General features: G+C 43.8%; 1 protein-coding gene across 5 annotated transcripts in view; it reads right to left on the bottom strand.

Annotated features, from left to right (window-relative positions):
- The window catches only part of VPS13C (vacuolar protein sorting 13 homolog C), a 136,403-nt gene that overhangs the window by 87,818 nt on the left and 24,379 nt on the right, over positions 1–24,206 (bottom strand). For all 5 annotated transcript variants that reach the window (XR_008311401.1, XM_053272123.1, XM_053272121.1 and 2 more), the window contains 19 exons: positions 23,960–24,066; positions 22,923–23,094; positions 21,816–21,878; positions 20,213–20,351; positions 19,329–19,423; positions 18,267–18,409; positions 17,091–17,283; positions 16,863–16,977; positions 15,604–15,740; positions 14,734–14,857; positions 13,499–13,616; positions 13,202–13,331; positions 12,426–12,504; positions 6,762–6,904; positions 5,630–5,783; positions 5,274–5,350; positions 1,634–1,693; positions 359–512; positions 108–221 (listed from right to left, as the gene is read on the bottom strand). Coding sequence is in view for 4 of the 5 variants with exons in the window: in XM_053272123.1 (XP_053128098.1) it covers positions 108–221; positions 359–512; positions 1,634–1,693; positions 5,274–5,350; positions 5,630–5,783; positions 6,762–6,904; positions 12,426–12,504; positions 13,202–13,331; positions 13,499–13,616; positions 14,734–14,857; positions 15,604–15,740; positions 16,863–16,977; positions 17,091–17,283; positions 18,267–18,409; positions 19,329–19,423; positions 20,213–20,351; positions 21,816–21,878; positions 22,923–23,094; positions 23,960–24,066 (2,317 nt within the window). In the remaining variant the exon portion in view is untranslated. The remainder of the gene's footprint in view (positions 1–107; positions 222–358; positions 513–1,633; positions 1,694–5,273; positions 5,351–5,629; positions 5,784–6,761; positions 6,905–12,425; positions 12,505–13,201; positions 13,332–13,498; positions 13,617–14,733; positions 14,858–15,603; positions 15,741–16,862; positions 16,978–17,090; positions 17,284–18,266; positions 18,410–19,328; positions 19,424–20,212; positions 20,352–21,815; positions 21,879–22,922; positions 23,095–23,959; positions 24,067–24,206) is intronic.

Here is a 24,206-nt window from a genome sequence, read left to right on the forward strand (position 1 = left end):
AATTCAGTTGCATTATGGATGCCGTGATAATACAAGTAATTTGCCAGTGAATAAGTTCTGACAATGTAGTCTAAATGAGCAAAAACCCAACAGTTTTCTCCTCTTACCTTGAATTTTAATTTCAGCAATACTGTTCTCATCACAAACATTTAAACAGAAGGCATCCAACTTGGCAAACAGTCTGAAGTCAAAAACATCCTTGTCTCTGCCGGTTTTCACCACTGTCAGAAAAATATTTTTTTATAATACAGCTTTCATTGTGATGCAGGGTCATGTCAGACATCTCCCCGCCCCCCGCCACCCCCATTGAGAAACTACATACAGAAAAAGTGATAAAGAAATGAAAAATTTATCATACCTTTCTTCAAACTAGTTTGTTTTTCTTGCTGTATCTGAGATGACCCTTTATCTGCAGCACTGAGGTCTCTCGATGGGATAACAGCCATGAGAAAATTGATGGTGGACAGAAGGGCCTGCGTGTGCAGCAGAAGGTTTAACGAGGAGAAAGCAACCTGTTGAGGAAGGGAATGGCAACATAGGAGGAAACTTGTTTTGCACATGTGAGTCTGTAAGAATCTCTTACAAATGTTTCTGCAGTGTTAGAAAACCAAGAAAATGTAGTTTAAGGGGGGGAATAGTTGTTTCAATGGGAAATAAGTGAAGAAAAGTCAACATACAAGGCCACAAATTAACAGCAGGGCCCTTAAAGCAACCCAACTTAATAAAATTGGACCGAGAAGGAGAAGGAGATTCTATCTTACCTGACATAGAAATGGACAACACCACTACTCTAACTTCCAGTGGGCTATGTTAGTCTATAGTAGCAAAAACAACAGAGTCTTGTGGCACCTAAAGACTAACAATTTTATTACAGCATAAGCACTTGTAGCATACACTACAGTTTACTTCATCAAATGCATAATGCAAACCTTGCATACTACTTCTTTTTAGCCAACCAGGAGAGCTGGTCTTGTGGTAGCAAGCATGACATGTCCCCTTAGCTAAACAGGGTCTGCCCTGGTTGTATTTGAATGGGAGACGAGAAGTGTGAGCACTGTAAGATCTTCCCCATAGGGGATGGGGCTGCTCTGGGAAGAGTAGAAGGTTCCAAGTTGCCTCCTTGGCAGCATCTCCAAGATAGGGCTGAGAGAGATTCCTGCCAGCAACTCTGGAGAAGCTACTGCCAGTCTATGTAGACAATACTGAGCTAGATGGACCAACAATCTTACAGCATATGGCAGCTGCCTTTGTTCCTATAAAAGTGACTCCGCTGCTTTCAATTTTTTCTATATATCCAGTTGCCTGAAGACTACACTTTGCACTTTACAAGTGGGCTGTAGTTCATGTTACAAAAAAATTGCCACAAGACACTGTTTTTACTGCTAAATTGAGAAACAGACAACGCATCAAAGAACTAATTATTTGAAACTCTAGCTGCAGTCTGCCCACCCTCCGCCCCACTATCCTCATTATGATGGATGTTGTTGTTCCAGCTCAGAGAAGGTCCTCAATAGTCAGCTTGTAACAGAACTTCAGACAGGTTTCAAGCTTCTCTGGCATTTCAAATGAACAGAACTACTTGAAGATTCTCAGTACAGGCCAGTACTGGGTTTTAATTCCATGTTTTGCTTACCTGAACTGTTTGTTTGGTGTTTTCGAAAACAGTCTGAAATTTTGGACCATTTTTATCAGCCTAAAGGAAATACCAGATGTGACAGGTAAAGGACAATTCAACTTAAAACCAATATATAAAAAACTTTGATGATCATCTTTGCTGGCATCGTGGAGAATTCCATGCAGATCAGACATATGTACTCTGAAACTATTAAAGTATCACACACACTTTTGGAAATCTACATCATACAGAACAGATGGAAGGATACAGGATTCCAGATACAGGTCGAGAATCCTTTATCTAGACTGCTTGGGACCAGAGGTGTTACGGATTTTTCCAGATTTCAGAATATTTTCATAAATAAGATATCTTCGGCATGAAAGGTTACTGGTTTTCTGTCCTTCCCCTCTCACACGCTTCTCAATGGGATTGCACTCTTTTCTGCCTTTCCCTCTCTCAGACCGGCTTGAGAAGCTGTGAGTGGCAGTACTTGAGAGGCAGTAAACAAAAGGGAGATAGCAAAGCCTGAGGGGAAGAACTAAAAATGGGAGCTAACGAGCTGAGGAAGCAACAATAGCAAGTAGGCTTGTGCATTTCGATTCGGGTACAAAATGTTTTGTGCCCGAAAATAGCAATTTCGGAGGTTTTGTAACCAAAACAAAATCAAGAATTAAAAAACAGAGATTTTTGTTTCCAAATCGAAATGACTGTGTTTCGGACAGAATGCTTTGTTTTTTGGGAAACCATTGCAATTGAAATTGACTTCTCTGACTCTCTCCACTCCAGCTGAGGCACTGAGTGATTAGCAGAAGATAAGATATGCAAAAAGCTGTTGAATGGTTTAGTTAAGTATGTGTTGTATTCAGTGTGATTGAAATGCAAACTGACCTTTCCAAGGTATTTGGAAGACAGCATTTTGAGACAGAAATACCCAAATATCTTTGGGAGCTCAATGCAATTCCAAAGCTCTTGCTAAAGGCCATGGTATAAATTGTGTGGAGAAGCTTTTCGAGAAGCTGGTTAGGAAAGTTCTGAAAAATTACACAGGTTTTTCTTTCCAAAGGTTTAGAAGGAATCTCTTGACTTGTTCAGGGCTCTTTTGAAGAGCTATTTTGGTTTCCCCCCCTGATTTTTATGAGTTATAGTGGTGTCTAAGTTTTGTTGCCCAAATTGAGCAGTCTAATGTAATTTAGGCCACAATGTAATTTGGTGGGACATGATGTCTAAGCCAGTGGTTCACAACTTTTGCCATTGCAGGGACAGGTCATCCACATGGGACTACAGGAGACAAAAGGAGGGGGGTGGGGAATACCCCTGTCAATCTAGTGACATCCCCAGGAATCTTAGTTGCTTCTCTCTTTCTTGTAACCATGATCCATGGTTTTGCACTTTATTAAATGCAGTGATGATAAATCTCTACAATTCTGAACAGTAGGCTGATTTGTTTGGGCTACGGCTCACTCCAGTTCAGTTAAATGAACATTTGAAGCTGTTCCATAGTATCAAGGCAGTTCATTGGTCTATCTTGCTATCTCAAGTGACCTGTGGTCACTGTTCCATGGGGAGGGAGTGTTTTTATTGAAAGACTGATTGAATCCACAAATGGGTTGTGCTACTGTGCTAATGCCACAAGGACAGGCTCACATCCACTGCAAAATTCTCAAATAACTATGCCAAAAAATTAAGTGTCATTGTTGTTCATCATTCTCTTCACACTTTCAACTTGTTTATGTGGGGCTTCAGGGGCAAAACAGTGGGTTGGGTGGCAGTGCCCCAAGGGTGGTGCACCCAGATTCCAAATAGGGCAAAGGGCTGATTTCTTAGGAATTTTTGAGGTTTACGCATCTTTAAGATTTCCCCCCATAGGGAATAATGGAGGTTTCAGCAGCCCCATAACTCCACCTGGGGTGCACTGGGATGGCCTAAACGAGTGGTGGTGTAGTGCACATAGGGTGCCAACCACCCCCCTGGATTGCTAACCCATTGGGGTACTGGGCTTTGTTGTTTCTGAGGTGTTGAGTTTAGAGTCTCTGGTAGCAAATGAGATTTTTGATCAAAAACCATTCATTCATTTATTTGATTTCTATACCTCCCTTCCAAAAATGGCTCAGGGCTGTTTACACAAAGATATAACAAACAAATAAGATGGAACCCTGTCCCCGAAGGACTCACAATCTAAAAAGAAACATAAGATAGACACCAGCAACAGTCACTGGAGGTACTGTGCTGGGGGTGGACAGGGCCAGTTACTCTCCCCCTGCTAAATAAAGAGAATCACCACATTAAAGGGTGCCTCTTTGCCAAGTTAGCAGGGGTAATGAATCCATGAATCCACTCTCATATGCTACTAGAGAATCTACTCTCAGAACACCTCTAGAACAACAAAACCCTGTACTTCATGGGTTGGCAACCCATGTGGGTGGTTGGCACCCTATGTGCACTACACCACCACTTGATCTGGGCCACCCCAGTGCCCCTCAAGTGGAGTTATGGGACTGCAGAAACCTCCATTATACCCTACGAGGAAAATCTGAAAGACGCGTAACTTCATTAATTCTTTAAAAATCAGCCCTTTGCCAAATTCCTCTGAAAAAATTGCGGTAGCTTCCTTGTACCAACTGGGCACTACTACCAACCACACTCCACTCTGGGCCACCCTCCCCCCACCCACCCCCGGCGTGAAGCTATACTTTTCCTGAAACCTCCATCATACCCTATGGGGGAAATCTGAAAGACATGCAAACTTCAAACATTCACCAAAAATCAGCAGTTTGCCCAATTCCTTTGAAATTTTGTGGTAGCTTCCACTCATTGGGCACTATAACCCCAACCCACTCTTTTCACCATGTGACCCATTTTAAAATCTGAATTAGTTCGGATTCAGATTCAGATTAATTCGGATACAAAACAAAACTGGGGTAATTCGGAAGGCTTAATTTTGGACAAAATACAAAATGGGGTTGATTTGGATTTGGTACAAATCAAAACAGAAAAAATACAAAACGCGCAACCCTAACAGCAAGTTTAGGAGCCCATAAGCGATCGCTCCTGCAAACTGCACGTCCCGCCCAATCCCGGCCCCAACGCTTCCCAGCCGATTACAGAGCCGCCATAATGTTCTCTCTGTGAGTTGCGGGATTTTTGCTGCTTTGTTATACAGTACTGTATATACTCTGTTAGCTGTTGAATTGGGGCCGGGATTGGTTTGAGGCTGAGGGTTTTTTGTGTTTGTGTGAGAGGTTGAAGCTACAAAAAAATTTTTTCCCCTCTCAGCGTGGTGTCCGGATTTCTGAGCTTTCCGGATTTTGGGAGTCCAGATAAAGGATGCATTGTCTGAACACCGTAGTTCAACAGACATGGATGTGGTTACTAATACCTTAGTAGCAGCTAAAATGTTTATAGCATACTATTTGAAAAAACCATTCTACCTCTTCCCTCCAAATAGTTTGAGAAACTCTGGGACACTGTTAACTTATGACGAACATTTAACAAAAATTTATGCAGAAGTGACCAGTATTTGTACTACTGCGGAACAAAGTTCATTATATCAGATCAAATCCACTCTTCTCCTTGATTTTATGAGAATGATTAGTTTTAGTAATAAAAAAAAGTTACCAATTGTTACACATACACACTTTTTAAAAATCCAAGCACTTACCTTGGTGTACTCTACTTTCAAGAGATCTAATCCAGGTTTATCTGAAGAGCTAATTAGATGAAGCTGTTGTCTTTTACCTGCAGCATAAGTAAAACATAACTACATTTAACAACAATTCATTAGAATTGCTCTCTGCTCAGAATAATCAACAAACGGATGTATGTACTACTGGCATTCCTCTGAAACTAAATTCTTTAATCTTAAAATTACGAAACTGAAGACCAAAGCCATTCATACACTTTCCTCAAACAAAGTTGCAAGAGAAATAAATATTTATGTATTAAGAAAAACTAAAGAAAAAAAAGCTGTGTGCAATCACTCACATACACTCGCCCTTATATTATCCTTTGAGCTACCTTGAATTTCATAATAATCCAGGCTGATTTTCCTCAGATAGGATACAGCTCTCAAGTCAAATGTTCTGACAGTCGCTTCTGTTCCAAGCTGCTTTACATTAAATATGAGGACCGTTTCTTCTCTCTGTAGTTGCTTGGTGAGTTCCAAGATCACCTAGTGAAGTAGAATATCATTTTTGTTATACATATGTAAAGTTATGCAAATGTAATCAATTAAAACCAGTATGAACTAAGGCAAGGCTTCTCAAACTTGGGACCTCTGACGTTGTTGGACTACAACTCCCATCATCCACAACCACAATGGCCAGAGGCCACTGTAGTCCAACAGTATTGGGGGACCCAAGATTGAGAACCCCTGCACTAAATTATTTTTAACTGAGTGACAGTACTAGGAAAACTACAGAGAGGCCATTTTGCCACGATGTCTCTAGGTTACCACACCACTCCATTCTTACATTTAATAAACTAGGGAAAACCAACTGTCAGAGAGGCAGTGGGACTGTGCAGCTCCTGAGCCCACCTGACACACTTCCACACACTGGATGTAAGATCTAAACAGTGCATATGCCATCAGAGTCTATGCTCATATGCTGATAATGTGCAATCCTCTTCCTGGCATGGGGCACATGTGCAGAGGAGACCACGTGTTCCTGTCACATTTAGATATCACATTGGAACTGGTAGTGGAGGAAGAGCAAGCTCGTACTTGCTGGCCAGTTTCCACTTTGTCACTTGGAACTCCAGAGAGGGTTCTGCCCAGCAAGGAAATCTGTAGCTGATGTAGCCACTCTGCTTTCATTGCTTAGGCAGCACACCACTGCCGCCTCCTCCATCAAACTACATTAACTAGAGCTTGTTCTATCAAAATGCCCCTGCTTCATTTTAACAAGTAATATCAATATCAAGTTAAACTCCACGTTCATTCCATCAGTTAATTTGATCTTCTGAATTACTAATAAAAACATTTTATACAACAAAGGTTTCTCAAAGCAGTCTGCATAGCAAAAGGAACACAGGCACATACGCACAAGTATGGGAGAAACCAGCAACCACCAATGCGAGAATCTAAGCTGAATAATTTCAATTGAAAAGTAACTGAAATTATTCTTTCCAGGAAAAGAATCACACTTGCCTCTCTAATTTCAAACTTCAGCTGAAGATCTGTGAGCTCTTCCTGAACTGTCCCAACCTCAGTTTTTTGCTCTCTTTTCCTAGGGGACGTCTTTCCCACTGGTTTGGGACAATCATCAGCATCAAAATACTCTTCTTCAGATTCTAAGGAAAATGAAAACTTTTAAAAACTCACTCATTGCATTCAGATAGCACTAGTATCAACCGCAACTGACTAATGAGCATCAATATATAAATAAAAATCAATGTGGCCATTTGTGATTTATAAACAAGCCTTTTCTCAATTTAGACAGTTTTGTATTCCTTAGTATGTTCTCAAAAGGTCAGAATAAGATGTTCAAGGAAAAAGAATTATCATTCACTTATTCTGACTAGTCCCCCATTTTTATTACTCCCACTTAACCAAAACAAGGGTGATCGATGTGGCCCTTTAAAAGGAAAAACTTCAGGGCTTGACTGTGTTCTGCAACTGGGAGTTCATCTATTGTAAAACTGAGTTCACATGCTATGTGAAAACTGTAATAATCACTTAAATCACCTGGACATGAGAACTGCTTGTATCTCAACATTATATAAGTGATCATCCCAGCAGATAACGGCTTAAGGAGAAGAAGCAAATGATGAGGCATAAAGCCTATTACCACTGCCAGTTGGCTATCACTTCCAACTTGACAGCTTGTAAAACTCTGTATCCTACGAACAGCTAGTATTGCCCTCCCAACTGGAGCAAATTCATACTGACAACTATTTTGACATCCATCACCACTATAGCTTTGGCAATCTACAGACAGCTGTTCCATACGATTTGTTGCTATACGAATCTGACTGACTGCTTACATCAGTGATCTTCACTATTTTTCAAGTGGAGGCCACTTTGATTAAAAAAAACCTGCTATGTGCAAGTCATTTCCTACTGTGCTGATCTCCACACAGTGCTGTTTCCCGCTCTGTGCAGGGAGGGCCATTTGAGGAGACTGGAGCACTGGTTCACTTACCGTGAGGGCTTCTTCTGGATGCTGGAGTCAAGGACATCTCTATGGGTTATTCCCCTCACGTGCTCCAAGGCAGGACAGTTTTGATTAGCTAAACAAAAATACACTCCTACTCGAGCCTGAGGGGGATAATCCCGCCCCCAGTTCTTTCAGGCCAAGTTATGAAAAGGTACAACAAAAATGTCAGATGAAAAGGTCAACGTATAAACAACATGAAATGGAACCTGAAAAATACATATAACAACCACTCAACTAGGTGTGAGTGAAAAACAGTGTCTAATAGTACAAGCCAGTCTGTAAAAACAAGTAATGAAATTAACTTCCACAGACCATTGATGTCAGGTATGGACGGTAGAAAATACGGTCTCCAAAGAGTAGACGGGAATACGAAGTCAGATGGGCTGAGATGTCCAGCATCCAGAAGAAGCCTTCACGGTAAGTGAACCAATACTCTGTTCTCTGATGCTGGGGTCAAGGACATCTCTATGGGACATACCACAGCTTGTATGTCACCTGGGGAGGGAGCACCCCGTCTACTCCTGAGAAAGCACCTGTTGCAGCACTCCCCTACCGAATGCTGCCTGTGCTGAAGCAGAAGTGTACATTTTGTAATGCTTCATGGATGTCGAAGGATTTTTCCAAATGGCAGCCTTGCAGATCTCATGAATTGGAGCATTCGTCAAAAAGGCCACCGACATAGCTGCCACTCTTGTGGAGTGTGCCAGTATACGTGTGGGTGGATGCATCTGCTGAGTCTCGCAGGCTAGTGCAATGCAGGCCCGAATCCACCTGGCGAGGGCTGAAGAACTGCCTTTCCCATGGAGCCAGGTAAAAATGATACAAACAATGAATCTTTACTTCTGAAAGAAGCGGACTGTCTTATTTTTTTTTTTTTGAGACATCGATGAACGACCAACTTGTGCCATTGTTTTTCCCTCGGATGTTTTGGGTGTGGACAGAAGAAAGGAAGGAATATATCCGGAGACTGATGAAATGGTGATGTTACTTTGGGGTGAACGAATGGATCCGGAATAAGGCGAACCGACTCCTGATGGAATATGCAGTATGCCCTGTGAACAGACAATGCTTGGAGTTCTGACACTCTTCTCGCTGAAGTAATTGCTGTTCAGAACATCAGGTTGAAGGTTAGGGTTCTTATGGGAATGCACTGTAAGGGCTTGAAGGGATGTGACTGTAGAGTCTTCAACACTGTATGTAATCAACAGCTACTAGTCAGAGGGCTACAGGCCACCTCCAGCCTCAAAGGCAGGATGCCTCTGAGGACCAGTTGCAGGGGAGTCACAGCAGGAGAGAGGGCATGCCCTCAACTCCTACCTGTGGGCTTCTCAGGGGCATCTGGTAGGCCACTGTGTGAAACAGGATGCTGGACTAGATGGGCCTCCTTGGGCCTGATCCAGCAGGGCTGTTCTTATGTCCTTAAGTCCGAAAAAGAAAAGTGGTGCTCTGTATGTGGCGATATCAGTTTTGCCCCTCATAGGAACCTTTTTAGATGGGGGTGTGAGTGTATGGACCTAGCCAATAAGCCAGAGATAAGTCCTACCAGTGATGCTGCTTGTCTCTTGAGCGTGTTTGGTTTGAGGCCCATTTCCTGCCCCTCCCGGAGAAACTGCAAGAGATGATGAATGGATGCTGCACCCTGAGGCACTGAACGGCATGCCCCCCCCCCCCATCTTAAAAATGCTCTCCACCTACACTGGTAGATCTTGTTTGTTGATGCCTGTCTTGACGCCAACATAGTATCCAACACTTTATCCGAATATCCTTGTTGTTTCAATATTCGCCTCTCAGTTTCCATGTGGCAAGCCGCAACCAGCCCGGGTTGGGATGTTGCACTGGGCCCTGAAGCAGAAGATCCAGTGTCACCAGAAGCAGCCACGGCTCCACGGTCGCCAGATGTAATAACTCTGTGAACCATGGCCTCCTGGGCCAGAAGGGGGCCACTAGTATTACTCTTGGCCTTAGCAGACACACCCTTCTCAGCACTCTTGCCATCAGAGGTGTCGCTGGAAACGTGTAGAGAAGGCCTGCTGGCTACTGTGCCGATAGTGTGTCTATGTCCTCTGCTTCCCTGCAGGGGAATCTGGACATGAACCGTGGCAACTGAGTGTTCTGGGGGGTTGCAAACAGGTCCATAATTGGCATTCTCCACCTTTGTACTATCTGCTGGAAGACGTTTTGGTTTAGAGACCATTCGCCCGGCATCAGATCCTCCTGACTCTTCCAATTGGCCAGCTGGCTGAGGTCTCTGATGTACCATCAGTGATCCCAGGTGTAACTCCGCCCAGTTCATCAACAAGGCCACCTCTATGTGAAGAGACCTTGATCTCATGCCCCCTTGTCAGTTTACATGGGCTTTTGCTGTTGTGTTGTCCATTCTTACTAGAACGTGACACCCCTGTAATGTCTGATGAAAAGCCCTGAGAGCCAAGTGGGTGGGTCTTAGCTCCAGCCAATTTATACTGTGAGACTTTTCTTGTAGTGTCCACGTCTCTTGCACCAATAACTGTTGACAGTGTGCTCCCCAGGCCCTGTTGATGGCGTCTGTAGTTTCAATCACCCTTGGTGGGTCCAAGAACTGCTTTCCTTGTAACAGGTTTCACGGAAGCAACCACCACCAAAAGGAGTGATGTACTTGGGGAGGTAATCATAACAATACGCACCATTTCATTGCAATGGATGCCTGATGTGGTAGTAGAAACTATTGCAGGTCTCTCAAAAGGAATCTCGCCCATGGAACGGCTTCTAGTGTTGCCACCATCAGGCCCAAAATCCTCACCAGAGTGAGAAGGAGAGTTCCAGGAGCCAAGAGCACCGCCCTTATCTCAGCGGAGAGGGTCTGGAATCTGTCCTATGGAAGAAACAGTCGATCCTGGCTGGTATCGATCACCACTCCCAGATGTTCTGCTGGACCGCTCAGCCGCATTCGATACCTTCAACCACAGTATCCTTCTGGACCGCCTCTCGAGTATGGGAATCGGAGGTACTGCTTTGGAGCAGCTCTGGTCCTTTCTTGGGGGGAGGGTCCAAGAAGGTGGTGCTGGGGGACTACTGCTCGGCCCTGTGGCCATTGGCCTGTGGGGTCCCATAGGGTTTGGTTTTGTCCCCCATGCTGTTTAACATCTACATTAAACCGCGGGGACAGGTCATCCGGAGACTTGGACTTAGTTGTCAGCAATATGCGGATGACACTCAGCTCTGTCTCTCCTTGTCACTTGATCCTATGAAGGCAGTGGATGTCCTGAATCAGGGGCTGGAGGCTGTGATGGGTTGGATGTGGATTAATAAACTGAGACTGAATCCGGACAAGATGGAGGTAACGTTGGTCAGTAGGAGAGACAATCAGGATGAGGAGATTCTACCAGTTCTGGATGGGGTGCACTCCTCTTGAAGGAGCAAGTACGCAGCTTGGGGGTATTGCTGAACACAGCTCTGCTATTGGAAGCTCAGGTGGAGGCAGTGGCCAGGGGTGCCTTTGCACGGCTTCGGCTAGTGCGCCAGCTGCATCCCTTTCTCAAGAAGGCAGATCTGACCAGAGTTACCCATGCCTTAGTCACATCATGAATTGATTACTGTCACGCGCTCTACGTGGGGCTGCCCTTGAAGAATATTCAGAAACTGCAGCTAGTGCAAAATACGGCAGCTAGGATTTTATCTGGAGCTACCTTTTGGGATCACATCACACCCATTTTGAAAGAGCTGCACTGGCTACCAGTTTGTTTCCTGGTCCAATTCAAGGTGCTGGTTTTGACCTTTAAAGCCCTTAACGGTTTGGGCCAGGGATACCTGAGGGACCGCCTGCTCCCAAAGGTTTCTGCCCGCTTGACGAGATCATCTGAGGGGGCTCTGCTCCGGGTGCCAACAATGAGGGAGGCTCTGCTGTCGTGCACTCTGGACAGGGCCTTCTCTGTTGCTGCCCCCAGACTCTGGAATGCTCTCCTGGTGGCTATTTGCTCCTCCATCACAGTTTTTAGAAAGTGTGTTAAATCTTGGCTTTTTACCCAGGCTTTTATATGATTGTCTCTACTGCTGTTTCTTTGTATATTGTATTTTGTATGGTTATTTTAAATCTTTAGTCAGATTCATGTTTTTATATTTTAGCTTAATATAAGTTAATAAGGTAGAAAAAATGGACAACAATAAGGAAGGACTGAGAAAAATTAAGCTGAAGGCATAAAAATGCAGCAAATGTGTGAAAATACTCAGAAAGATTTAGGAGAAGATTTTGGAGCTGCCTGGAGGTACACAGGACAGAAAGAACTGGGGCAGGGCTATCCCCTCAGGCTTGAGTAGGCGTGTATTTCTGCTTAGCTAATCAAAACTGTCTTGCCTTGGAGCATGTGAGGGGGATAACTCATAGAGATGTCCTTGACCCCAGCATCAGAGAAAGAGCCCTCTCTTAAGAGCTCTATGGGGAACGCGCTATACTTCCCAATACACCATGCACGTCTTTTAGGAAGATTCAGGGGCCCAATAGGGCTCAGTTTCGCTTAAAGGAGCCTCACTAATCATTTGCAAAAAACAGTACTGCCTGTTGGTAGCGGCTGCCACTACATGATGCCGGGAGGCCTGTGTGGAGTACTTAGCTGAACTTCGCATAGACCCAAGAAACGTTTACTCAGGGAGCCTGCATGATTCTTTTTTTAAAAATTTACCAGATTCTACTCCTTCCAGTAGTAGTGGTGCACTAAGAAATCCTTTCCTTGCATCCGCAATAATAGGAATGGCAGGAGCCTAGAGAAGGTTGGAAGAGAAAGACGGTGAGCTTTAATTGACGCATTTTCTCAAGTTTATAAACTCTTCTAAAATACCCCCAATTGGCATTTGCCTGCAGCAACACAAAAGATGACACTGTGTATGCTTCTCAGTCTTAAATGATAATATCCATAGAATTTTCTACCTGTTCTGCCTTTGTCCAATATTTTCAAAACTTTTTATAGAGGTCTACAAAATATACAGTTATGCCTGGTGTGGGCAAATTTTCTCCCCCTCTCACAGCACCAGAATTAGAGGGTCATCCCATGAAACTGATTGCCAGGAAATTTAAGACAAAAGGGAGTACTTTTTCACACAGTGCATCATTAACCTATGGAATTCTTTGCCATGGGATGTGGTCACTAGCTTGGATGGCTTTAAAAGGGGCTTAGACAAATTCACAGAGGACAGGTCTATCAATGGCTAGTAGTCTTGACGGCTATAGGCCACCTCCAGTCTCAGAAGTATGATGGCTCTGAATACCAGTTGCAGAGGAGCAACAGCAGGAGAGAAGGCATACCCTCAGCTCTTGCCTATGGGCTTCCCAGAGGAATCTGGTAAGCCACTGGGGGAAACAGGATGCTGGACTAGATAAGCATGAGGCCTGATCCAACAAAGCTCTTCTTATGTTCTTATCTCTCCCAAACCCTGTGTTTGATTCATTTTGCATATTTACTTTTACACTTGAAGCTGAGACAGTTGACTTTTGTGGGAGGGGGATGCTGTCAAGGAGTTCAAAGACACCTTTGATCTTCAGGTCAGAAGCTCTCAGATGAACCAAAGGAAGCTCTCCTGACACTTTGAACCTAAGGATATTTAAGAGATAGTATAGAAATGTGTCCATGATTACATACAAAGCAAGCAGAGAGAACTGCTAATGCATATTGACCCTGTTTTGCCTTCTGGTCCAACAGAAAACTCCAATGACTAATTGGATTGGTGACAAAAAGCCATTTGAATTGTGATCCATTACCTCGCCATCCTGATATCTTTCTCCACCATCGATTTGGCAAGCTGTACATGGATATCCATGGGCTGCAATATATGAAGTGCTGAAGGATGCTCAAATCGTGCCTTCTTCCAATTTTCTCCTGAAGTTCAATTAGGAAGGTAGAAGTCCCATTGGTAACCAAAACAGTATAATATACATTTATAAAAGTATTACATTTTCAATTTTAAAGAACCCAGGAAGCATATTTGGAGCTGTTATTGCACAATAACCCAAAGCACCTCTGTCTATTTGCTTCCACCCAATTGCAGCCCAGTCCTACATTTGTTCTGGGTTTGAGCCTGTATCAGACCAACCAAACAGCAACCTTCAAGTGTGCCAAGGCTCTACGGGTGTTTAGGAACCAAGTGGCCTTTTGCCCCCTTCTCCTGGAGCCCCTAGGCCCAGAACAGTGTTTCCTAACACAGGAGAACCTCTGTATTCACGAATCCATATCCGTGGTTTCACATATCCATGGTTGGGGAACTGGCAGCCAACTTCAGGATACGCAGAAAAAATAGGCAACTAAGGGGTTAGTTTTTGCATATCCATGGGACAGGGGTGGCCGGAAGCGACCTCAAGGTCATTCCCAGCTGCCATTTTGTGATTGGGAACCTCAAAATGGCTCCTTTTGAAGAAGAAAAAAACATGCAAAAATCCACAATTTTGGGCCAGTTTTGTTGCTATGGCGGGGAGGGGGTTACCCATGGATCAGGGTAGGCCGCTTCACCAGCAATGTTAGGGCCATTTCCCCCCTTTTAAAGGCATTTTCCCGACCTCCGAGAACCTAACCCTCGCGATTCCATTGACCCAATGCCTCTGTATTCACAGTAGCAATGGAGAACGGAACCCCCATGAATATGGAGGTTCTCCTGTATGCACATAAACAGAAGCAGGTAATACAACACTGAAGGCACCAGGCATGTGTATCTCAAGAGAGTTCTGAAAACCTCCTGGAAAAGGGATTACCTGACCTATGAAAAGGCCCCCTCTCTGGCTGCTCTCTGCCTCACCTCTGAAGGTGGAGGCACCTGGAGAAGGACCTCAGAAGAGGCAAGTTCATATGGGAACCAACAATCCTTCAGATACTGCACTTAGCTAGATGTCATATTACTTTATCTTAGGATTTCATTTTCATAGGGTTATTTTCAGCTTTGTACCCCCACCAGGAATAGAGAACATTTTAAAGTGCATATTTTATTTGGTTAGAGCCTTAATACCTGATCTGCCAAATAGCAGTTGCACGTTCTTGATTTCTACATCAAATTTGTCATACGCTTTGTCCATAATCTCTTCCAGGGATGTGCTCGAAGTATTATGGTTGCCTTGATAGACGCTGTTCAACTAGTGAATAATAATGAACTTTAAAAATATATATTTTTCTGTATTTCAAAAGGTTATGCCAACGGTTACATGTTGTTTCCTATTAACTTGTTTTCATATGTGTCAATTTCATCACGGTAACAATGGGACACAGTGTTTTTCTCTCTCTTAATAAGGTACATAGTGAACTCTCTCTTAATATGGTACATATGTAAATTGTGGCTACTAAAGTTTTATTTGAAATGAAAATATACTTGAGTGAATTATTTTTAACCTTGGGAATTAATTGGTTAGAGCCAGCTTCAAGAGGGCTAAAAGGCATCACACACACTCTCTGCATACATTAAACTAGCAACTGCAGTTTACAATTTTTTATCCTTTCTTGCTTTCTGCTTCTGTGACAGAAGCAAAGAGACGGGTGATGTGCACAAGGGATGTATATGCCAAGAGAAGAGGAAATAAAATATAGGCATTAGGAAAGCTTGAACAACAGTAGCAGCTTTTAGTTAGCCTTTGATCACTGGGTCTTTTTAGTCAGCTTTTGGTCACAAAATATCTTGCCCATCCTTGACAGTGACATTATATCTACCCTGAGGCCACGGCTTCAGCAACCACCCCCCTCCCCTTGCAACCACAGCACTTTTTAAGTTACACTTTCATGGATTACAGTACTCTGTTTTAAAACTATGTAAATGAAGAGACCCTTTAAGGTTGGAAAACGTTTTGTTGTTGTTGTTTTGTTTTTGAGGAAGGAGGCAGCGGCATACCTGAAAAGTACCAAAATCCAAAATAAGAAGGTCTGACTTTTCATAGTGGAAGCCCATCCGTGGAACCAGAAGATAGGAAGGTTTCAGATTAATCCTAAGGTTGAGGACTTTTCGGGTTTCAATAATATGTGCAAGCCCTAGAAAATAAAGCGAGAAGAAGATGGTTAGCTGACTTTTCTTCTCCCCATGCTGCCTGCACAATGGCATGATCCATAAAAGTATAGAACAGCCCTAGGTTTGTATAGAGAATGTAAGGAGATCATACTTGTATGTAAGGAGCCAGTGTGGTGTAGTGGTTAGAGTGCTGGACTAGGACCCAGGAGACCCGAGTTCAAATCCCCATTCAGCCATGATACTAGCTGGGTGACTCTGGGCCAGTCACTTCTCTCTCAGCCTAACCTACCTCACAGGGTTGTTGTGAGGAGAAACCTAAGTATGAAGTACACCGCTCTGGGCTCCTTGGAGGAAGAACGGGATATAAAATGTAACTAACTAACTAAATAATACTTTCCAAGACGGGGAACCAACATATAGCCCATGGCTCAACAATAAGTTCAAGAGAAACTCCTCTTCCACAGACTGCACCCTAAATCAAGTGCTAATGCAGGGCTACTCAACTTCAGCCCCACTGCAACCTCTGTCATCCCTGACAAATGGCACTGTGGCCGGGGATGCTGGGAGCAGGGTTCCCTCTAACAGGGATTCCCAGATGTTGCTGACTACAACTCCCAGAATCCCCAGCTGCAATGGCTTTTGCTTGGGGATTCTGGGAGTTGTAGTCAACAACGTCTGGGAATCCCTATTAGAGGGGACACGGGCTGGGTGCTGTCGTTCCAATTCAGCTGGAGGGCCACAGCTGAGTAGCCCTATGCTACTGTATCTATTGCCTGAGAAGGCAGGCAAGTCAAGTCATTACTCAAGCAAAGTGTGAGAACGCCAACCTTGCCCGATAAAGGAACTTCATGTCATATGAAACATGACAAAAGTTACGTTTGGCTTTGATTTCTTAAAGTATTTCTCTTGTGCTAGCATAGGTTTTGAAGCAAAGGAACTTTTTGGCCAATAATAAAGAAGAGCAAGATGGCTCAAGGAAATAATAGCATAAGCAAGTGGTATGTTGTGTGTCCATAGCAGGCCTGAAAGAAAGATGCTCCTCACAACAGCAGCGTTCTCCATGTTAGCAGCCACAGAGCCTCCAAAAGGCTAGCTATTTTTCTAGGGGCCATGTGTCTTCAAAAGCATAGATGCTTCTAAAGTACCTGTAGCGGTCCTCTCTTTAATTTCTTCTATCTTCGATAACGTAGCTGTGGTTAAGCGCTCAAGGTCCATGCCTTTATTTGTATGGAAGAATTCCACCATTGCATTTATTGTTTTCTGAAAAGGAAATCTGTTGATATGTCATTTTTCTTATGGAACTGAGAATACACAAGCAGGAGAGCGTGAGGGAAGTTACCATCGACAACCATCTCTTATTAAACAACACTCACTGCATCATATATGATTTCCACAGGCTGTGACTCAACAGTGAAGCTCTGGTCTGCTGTGCAGTCTTCTGGATTGGTCTCAAACTCTAATTTAAGCAGAGATGAGCTGGTGTCCCGAATTGAAGCCACAAGAGAAGGCACAATGTTCTGTTGTTTCAAACCTGTTACATACCAATGCTCAAGCTTGGCTTCGACCCTGTAAATTAAATGGAAAGCAAAACTTCAAAATGCAGGTACTATTCAATTGTATGTACAATGCACAATACATCAGTGGTCCCATAAGGAGCAACAGTCCAGTGGAGTAACATGGCAGGGCCCTGCTCCCCTGTAGCCTACATGTGGGGCACAGGCTGACAGCATTATTAACAGTTTAAGGTGTTACGTTAGGGTCCACACAGATATACAAAAAATCTGAACTGTGAGCATGCGGTGGGATCCCATTCACTATGTTTTGGTCAAATCCACCACCTTCTCTCCTGCACTGAGAGGTCTATAAAGGGCTACTAGTCGGAGGGCTATAGGCCACCTCCAGCCTCAGAGGCAGGATGCCTCTCAATCCCAGTTGCAGGGGAGTAACAGCAGGTGAGAGGACATGTACATACCTCTTGCCTGTGGGCTCCCCAGAGGCATCTGGTGGGCCATTGTGTGAAACAGGACGCTGGACTAGATCAGGCCTTGGGCCTGATCCAGCAGGGCAGTTCTTATGTACGGATTTAGGGTTCAACACAACTGTAGTGTACACAGAGTCCAGTTTAAGAGTTTTTACTGTAAACTGCCCAGAGATGTGAGTTGGAGCAGTATATAAATACGTTGAATGAATGAATGGAGTTCCTTGTTTTGCTAGTGTCTTTGCCGTTCAATGAACCATGAAGTTTCTGAGTCCCCAACACAAGTGTGTGCCTCAAGCTCACCAATGAGCCTCTCTGGAGACAAGAAGTTGTGGTTAATATTCCTTACTCACGCATGCTTGAGCATGTTATGGGCCCTTTTCACACCAGGAATTGTAAATGAGATATAACAGACCTAAAGGAATTTAAATGGCCACTTGAACACTATCCAGTAAGTCACCACTCAACCAAACAAAAATAAAAGAATGAAACATCCTGAGTGGGGGCTTTTATCTGTTTCCACTGTGCACCTCGAATGAAACAGAACAAAGCAAACGTATTATGTGCTTACTTCAGAGCTTGAGCTCCTGGTCTCTGGGATATTTTTGTGCTCAAATCAATTATCTGGATTTTCAGCGTATCTGGAACATTTTGGTCTTCTTTAATTGTAAAGGAAGTGCTTAACAGTTTCAGAGACACCACATGGGCAACGTACTAAGAAGGAAATAAAAGCATTAAGAATCTCAACCATATCTCCCACTGTGCACAATACTTAGTAATGGCCATCTAAACAGAACATATGTGTAATGACGAACAATAAGAAGACAACGCTAGTATTCAAAGAAAACCTTTAATATCAATTATACCCATTGTTTTCCAATCACTGGAATAGGCAAGTGTCAAGATACAGCAAGCCTCTAAAGGCCTGTGCCAATACTGTACTTACAGTATGCTTGTGGTTAGGAAGTGAGGGTCAGGACTGTGCAACCTCCCCACCCCTGCCATGGTGCCTTTATCTGCTGATTGCACACTAGATTTTGCAGTTGCATCAACACTTGCATGCATAGCACCCAGCAGAAAGAGGACTGTGTGACCCATGTACAACTGAAGTATCCAAATCATGTGGCTTCAGCCGATGCACATAAATGACACGGGGTGTGTGTGTGTGTGTGTGTGTGTGTGTGTGTGTGTGTGCACGCGCCCTTCTGCGTTCACAAAATCCAACATGTGAAGGTGGGGCAGACAGATGCACAAGCCAACTTCCCCCGTATATTCTGAATATCCACATAGAGTTAACACTGAGTTTTCTCTATCACTTCCATGTCCTCAAAGGCCTACCTCAAAGCTCTAGAAATGGATGTAGCATTAGGCTAATGCCTGCTAGGACTTCTTCCCATTTTAAGTCTGAAAAAAGTGATTCCAGGGGCCCGGGGCCCTTTGCCAGCTATGAAGTGTGCAGGCTTCAGACTGCTTTAAGAGCCACTGAAGAGGGAGGCCAGCTAAGTATCTGGAGTGAACTTCCATCCAAGGCAGGGAAAACCCCCAAAGACATGCATGCCAGTAGACAATTCCTTTTTCTCTCCCTCCCTCACATATACAATATATCCCTATTTTCATTAAAAGGTGCAAATACCTTCTTGGGCAACGTCAGATTGTGAGAACTGTCACTATAGCCAATGGCAGTGAAGAGCTTCGTCTTTTCTTCTGGTGTCATGAGGTCATCAATAGCTAAACAAATAGTTCAAGTTCTTGTCATTAGCCCATCTCAAGAATAAGAAAATCTTTTTGCTCAGTATTGAGCAAAATGGTCTTCTCTCTCACTAGTGTGTGAGTGTGTGTGAGGGAGGGAGAGGGGTGCGAGAGCACTAAACCTACTAGAACAGTGTTTCTCAACCACCGGTCCGTGGACCAGTGCCGGTCCGCGAAGCGTTGGGTACCGGTCCATGTGGCATCACTAGAAAATACCCCCCACCCCCAAAAACCCAATTTTGGGCCGGAGGGGGCCACTGGGGGCTCTCCAGAGCTCATTTCCGGGCAGCCCTTGCTGCTGGATAACATTCATTTCACTTCCTCAAAATGAACATTATCCAGCAGCGAGGACTGCCTGGAAATGAGCTCCAGAGAGCTGCCCACAATTGTTTTTTTGGGGGTGCCTGGGGGTGGAGGCAAGGGGGGCAACCCCCTTACTAATGGCTGGTCCAGGAAACTGTGCATGAATAATATACCGGTCCATGACTCCAAAAACGTTGAGAAGCACTGTACTAGAAGATGACATATTCAACAGAAAGGATACATTATACAGTGGGCCTTTCGAATTTGCTAGTGATGGATGGTGATTTCATTTCATCACTGTAATTTCCACAGTGTCTATCCCTTTCAAATTAAAGGGAGAGGCAGCAGCCAGCCACTGTTTGTAAAATTGTAAAATCTGTGTTATGCAACCTCGCTACAAAAGGAAGCCTGGTTTAAGTGTATGTATAGCAAGTGTACCAATGTTATTTTTAGGGTCAAACCTACTTTCAGGAACTGATAGTTCTTCTTCATCTTCTTTTTTCTTCTGTTCCTTCTTACCCCACAGTCCACTAAACCATCCACCACTTTTCTTCTCTCCATCCATGGATTTCTTTCTCAACAGCTTTTGTCCTGACCTTATAACCTATAAATACAGGCAAGTGAAAATTGAAGACGTTGGCTGACATCCAGACTAAATTACTCACGCATAGTCCCATTGAAATTAATGGGGCAAATTAGTTACATCCTCAATTTAAAAGAACAAACTGGTGCTCAAGGCAGCACTCTTAAGTATTGATCCAGCAGAGTCTTAAAATTACAGGACTTTGTAAGGAAAGAGGCATGCACATGTGTATTTAATCCATTTATATATTTCAAATTGCGCTGATATTTGTGGTGGGGGTATGTACTACTCCATAAATATTGCTGGTCTCATTGTAGCAAACATTAGTCAGGCTGCTGGGAGCCAGTTTCAGCTTTTTCCCTGCTACAGAAATATGCAAGGTCCATTTAGCCAGGAGCCATAGTGGGACAGAAGAGAAAACACCATCACCAAAGTAACAGAACAACTTTGGCAAGATTTGTAGCGTGACTACAAAGACACAGCAGTGCTTTAATGTATAGCATTCCAAAGTATTGTGTGCATTGCTTCAAGACAGCCAAATACTTTTCAGCCTTGAGTTTATAAAATGAACACAGAGATGTTCATTGTAGAAGTTCAGAATTTGAGGGATGAGTTAGATCTTCCTGTGCTGGACAGGGTTACACTTTCCCGGAAGGAACAGGTACGCAGTTTGGGAATACTCTTGGATCCAGGTCTCACTCTGATATCCCAGGTGGAGGCTATGGCCAGGCATACTTTCCATCAGCTAATTCGACAGCTGAAGATAATTCAACATTGGCTTGAAGAGAACGACCTCAAAACTGTGGTGCATCAGCTGGTAACCTCCAGGCTTGACTATCGCAATGCACTCTACGTGCATTGTACATAGGCTGCCTTTGTTCATAGCTTGGAAATTTTAGTTAGTTCAAAATGTGGCAGCCAGATTAGTCTCTGGGGATACCTGGAGAAACCATATTATACCTGTTTTAAAACAGTTGCACTGGCTACCGATGTGTTTCTGGGCAAAATACAAAGTGCTGGTTATTACTTTTAAGGCCCTGAATGGCTCAAGTCTGGGTGACCTTAGAGCGCACCTTCTTCTGCACGATCCCCACCACACATTAAAGGGCATCCGAGGAGGTTCGTCACCAGTTACCACCGGTACATCTGGTAGCGACTCAGAGGTGAACCTTATCTGTAGCTGCTCCTGGCTATGGAATGCACACCCAGCAGAAATCTGTAATTTGAATTCATTATTGGCCTTCAGGAGAGCCCTTAAGACCTATCTGTTTGGCCTGGCCCTTCAGGGTTTTTAAACTGTTTTAAATGTTTTAATTATTAATGGTTTTTAACTGTTTTAAAACTGTTTTGTTATTGATTGTTTTTAAAATGACTGATTTGCTGGTTTGTTTTTTGTTATTGTGCACTGCCTAAAGCTGTTTGGATGGGGCGGTAAGTAAATGTAACAAATAGATAGACAGACAGACAGTACATAGCAGAACCCACCTCAACTTGTGCTTGCTGTCTTGCTAGCACAATATTGAACACATCCAGATCTTTTTCAAGGTCCTGTGGAGCAAATGCATAAATGCAGCTTTAACATAATCTGGAAGTCCCCTGTGAGCACCTGATTCCAATAAAGTACATCAACTGATGTGTAGCAGTAGCAGGGACAGTCACATTCCCTTCAAAGACATGCCCCTTCACAGCAAGTCACTTTGTGAATGATCCTATCTATTGTGCCAGGTTTCAAGTGATGGTTCCGCAGCAAAACAAGGCTTGCAAGTCTTATATATGGCCATGCATAGCATTTAGTGACTATATCAGGCTGTTATGCAACACTAAGAACTAGCTTATCCCACACAGAGCATCTGCGCTCTAGGGCGTTATTGCTCACTCACCCCTTCAGCCAGTCGCCCCCCAACCCCGTCGTCTCCCCTCAACCACTGAGCAACGGCATCCATCGCTGCTGAGTCTCCTTGCGAGGAGGAGAGCTGAGCTGGGGCTTCCCTTCCAGCCTGCACAGATGGCCCTGAGTGCACTCTTACGCCCCGGCTCGACTGTCCTCCTCACGAGGAGACTCGGTGGCGACAGATGCCGTTGCTCAATGTCTCTTCTTTCTTTGCCGCCTTCTCAAACTCCCTCCCTCCCTCCTCGGCAGCAACTGGCCTTCCAGCAACTCCCTCTCGCCGGAACTCTTGCGAGAGCTGCCACGCACAGGATTAGCCACAGGTACGCCTTAGAGAATTATATACAGAGATTACCTTTAATCGCAGCTCCTCTGCCATATACATAGCAAGCCATTAACTGTTGCATTTAAACCTCTTGCATGTTACAATGGCCACTGTTACAGTTGATATTTTTCTGAGTACACTGCAACTCCATGCAACAAAAAGCCAGCTCTCCTCATATATGTTGGTTTTTGAGAACACTCCTACAAGATGCTTTAGCAAGGCAAATCTTGCAACGCCAGTAAAAGCTATCTCCCCAAATCTAATATTTTGCTGTTGGTACAATCTTATCTCCATTCATGGCAGCTGTTTCTTGCAAAACTAGCTTTCACATTCCACTGGAAGCAACACATACACCCCTTCTAGAATACACACCAAGTACCTGCATTTGTTTTTGTGTTTCTTCCGATACTTTGGTCTGGGTCAACTTGTTTTTATAAACGTTTTTGTAACTTCTCAGAAGCTGCCTGTGGCGCTTTATGTTACTCCATGACCACATTCTGGCGTATCGTCGGACATGAACCTCAAGAATGCCATTTGTCGCATATTCCCACCTGCAAGGAAAAAGCAAGTGGTTTATCCCTCCCCTTCTATGGTGAGTGAAAACAATGAGGATGTATTTGACCTCTTCAATAATCACTTAGTATATACATTGTATCAAGTATAACAAAGAGAGAGAGAACTGAGCAGAGAGGCACTTTCCAAAAGGGCGATTCTCTTTATTTTGAGCAGGGGGGATGCAGCTGCCCCCAGCAACCCTCCAGTGGCTGTGCTGGTGTCTACCTTATGTTTCTTTTTAGACTGTGAGCACCTTTGGAACAGGGAACCCTCCATCTTATTTATTATTTATTTCCCTACGTAACCCACTTTGAGAACTTTTGTTGAAAAGTGGTATATAAATATCAGTAGTAGTAGAAGAGCACAGATGGCTGAGTGTCTATCAGTTTAGCAGCAAGACACAGACACCCACATGTGAAGGTAGCAGTTTCTACATGCTCAGAAAACTCTTTGGTATGCATAAGTGCATAACTATAAAGTTAAAAAAGGTAGCCATAGTACAGAAACATTACATGAAGTATTACAACACTCTAATTTGAAACAACTAATCTAAAGAAATAATCAAAAGCAGAACTGAATGCAAGTACCCTCTTCATCACAAGTAACATTGCATATGTGGTGACCAGCACTTCTTCCGCTACCACGAATCCAAATTAATTTCTCACTGAACTGGAAAGGACACATTAGATGGGACTCCCATCCGGCAGTTTAGTCCAGATGCCAGTCACTGTCTCTGCTTGCCCAGCCCTATGACCCACACCTTAGGTATACGCTCCTCGACAACTCAAAGCAGCCCACTGGATGGCTAAAGCAACACCATTCCCAAACAGAAGAAATCATGCAGGAAGGCTCCCAGCTTACCATTGTCTGGCATGCTTATGTGGTGGTACATCTGGTCTGTACTTTCTGTATGGCACATTTCGAACCATGTAATCTATGGACTCCAGAAGATCGAGCATACTAAGGTACTAAACAAACGAAGCAGGTCATGGTATCTCACACCAGAGAGTCACAACGTTTAAAGCATTAATGTAGGACATAAGAACGGATGGCTGAGGCCCAAGGCAGCTTGTAAATGTTTAATGAGCCCAACACGTTTCAGCCAAAG

This window comes from Hemicordylus capensis, chromosome 10, assembly GCF_027244095.1.
Source record: "Hemicordylus capensis ecotype Gifberg chromosome 10, rHemCap1.1.pri, whole genome shotgun sequence".
NCBI lineage: Eukaryota > Metazoa > Chordata > Lepidosauria > Squamata > Cordylidae > Hemicordylus > Hemicordylus capensis.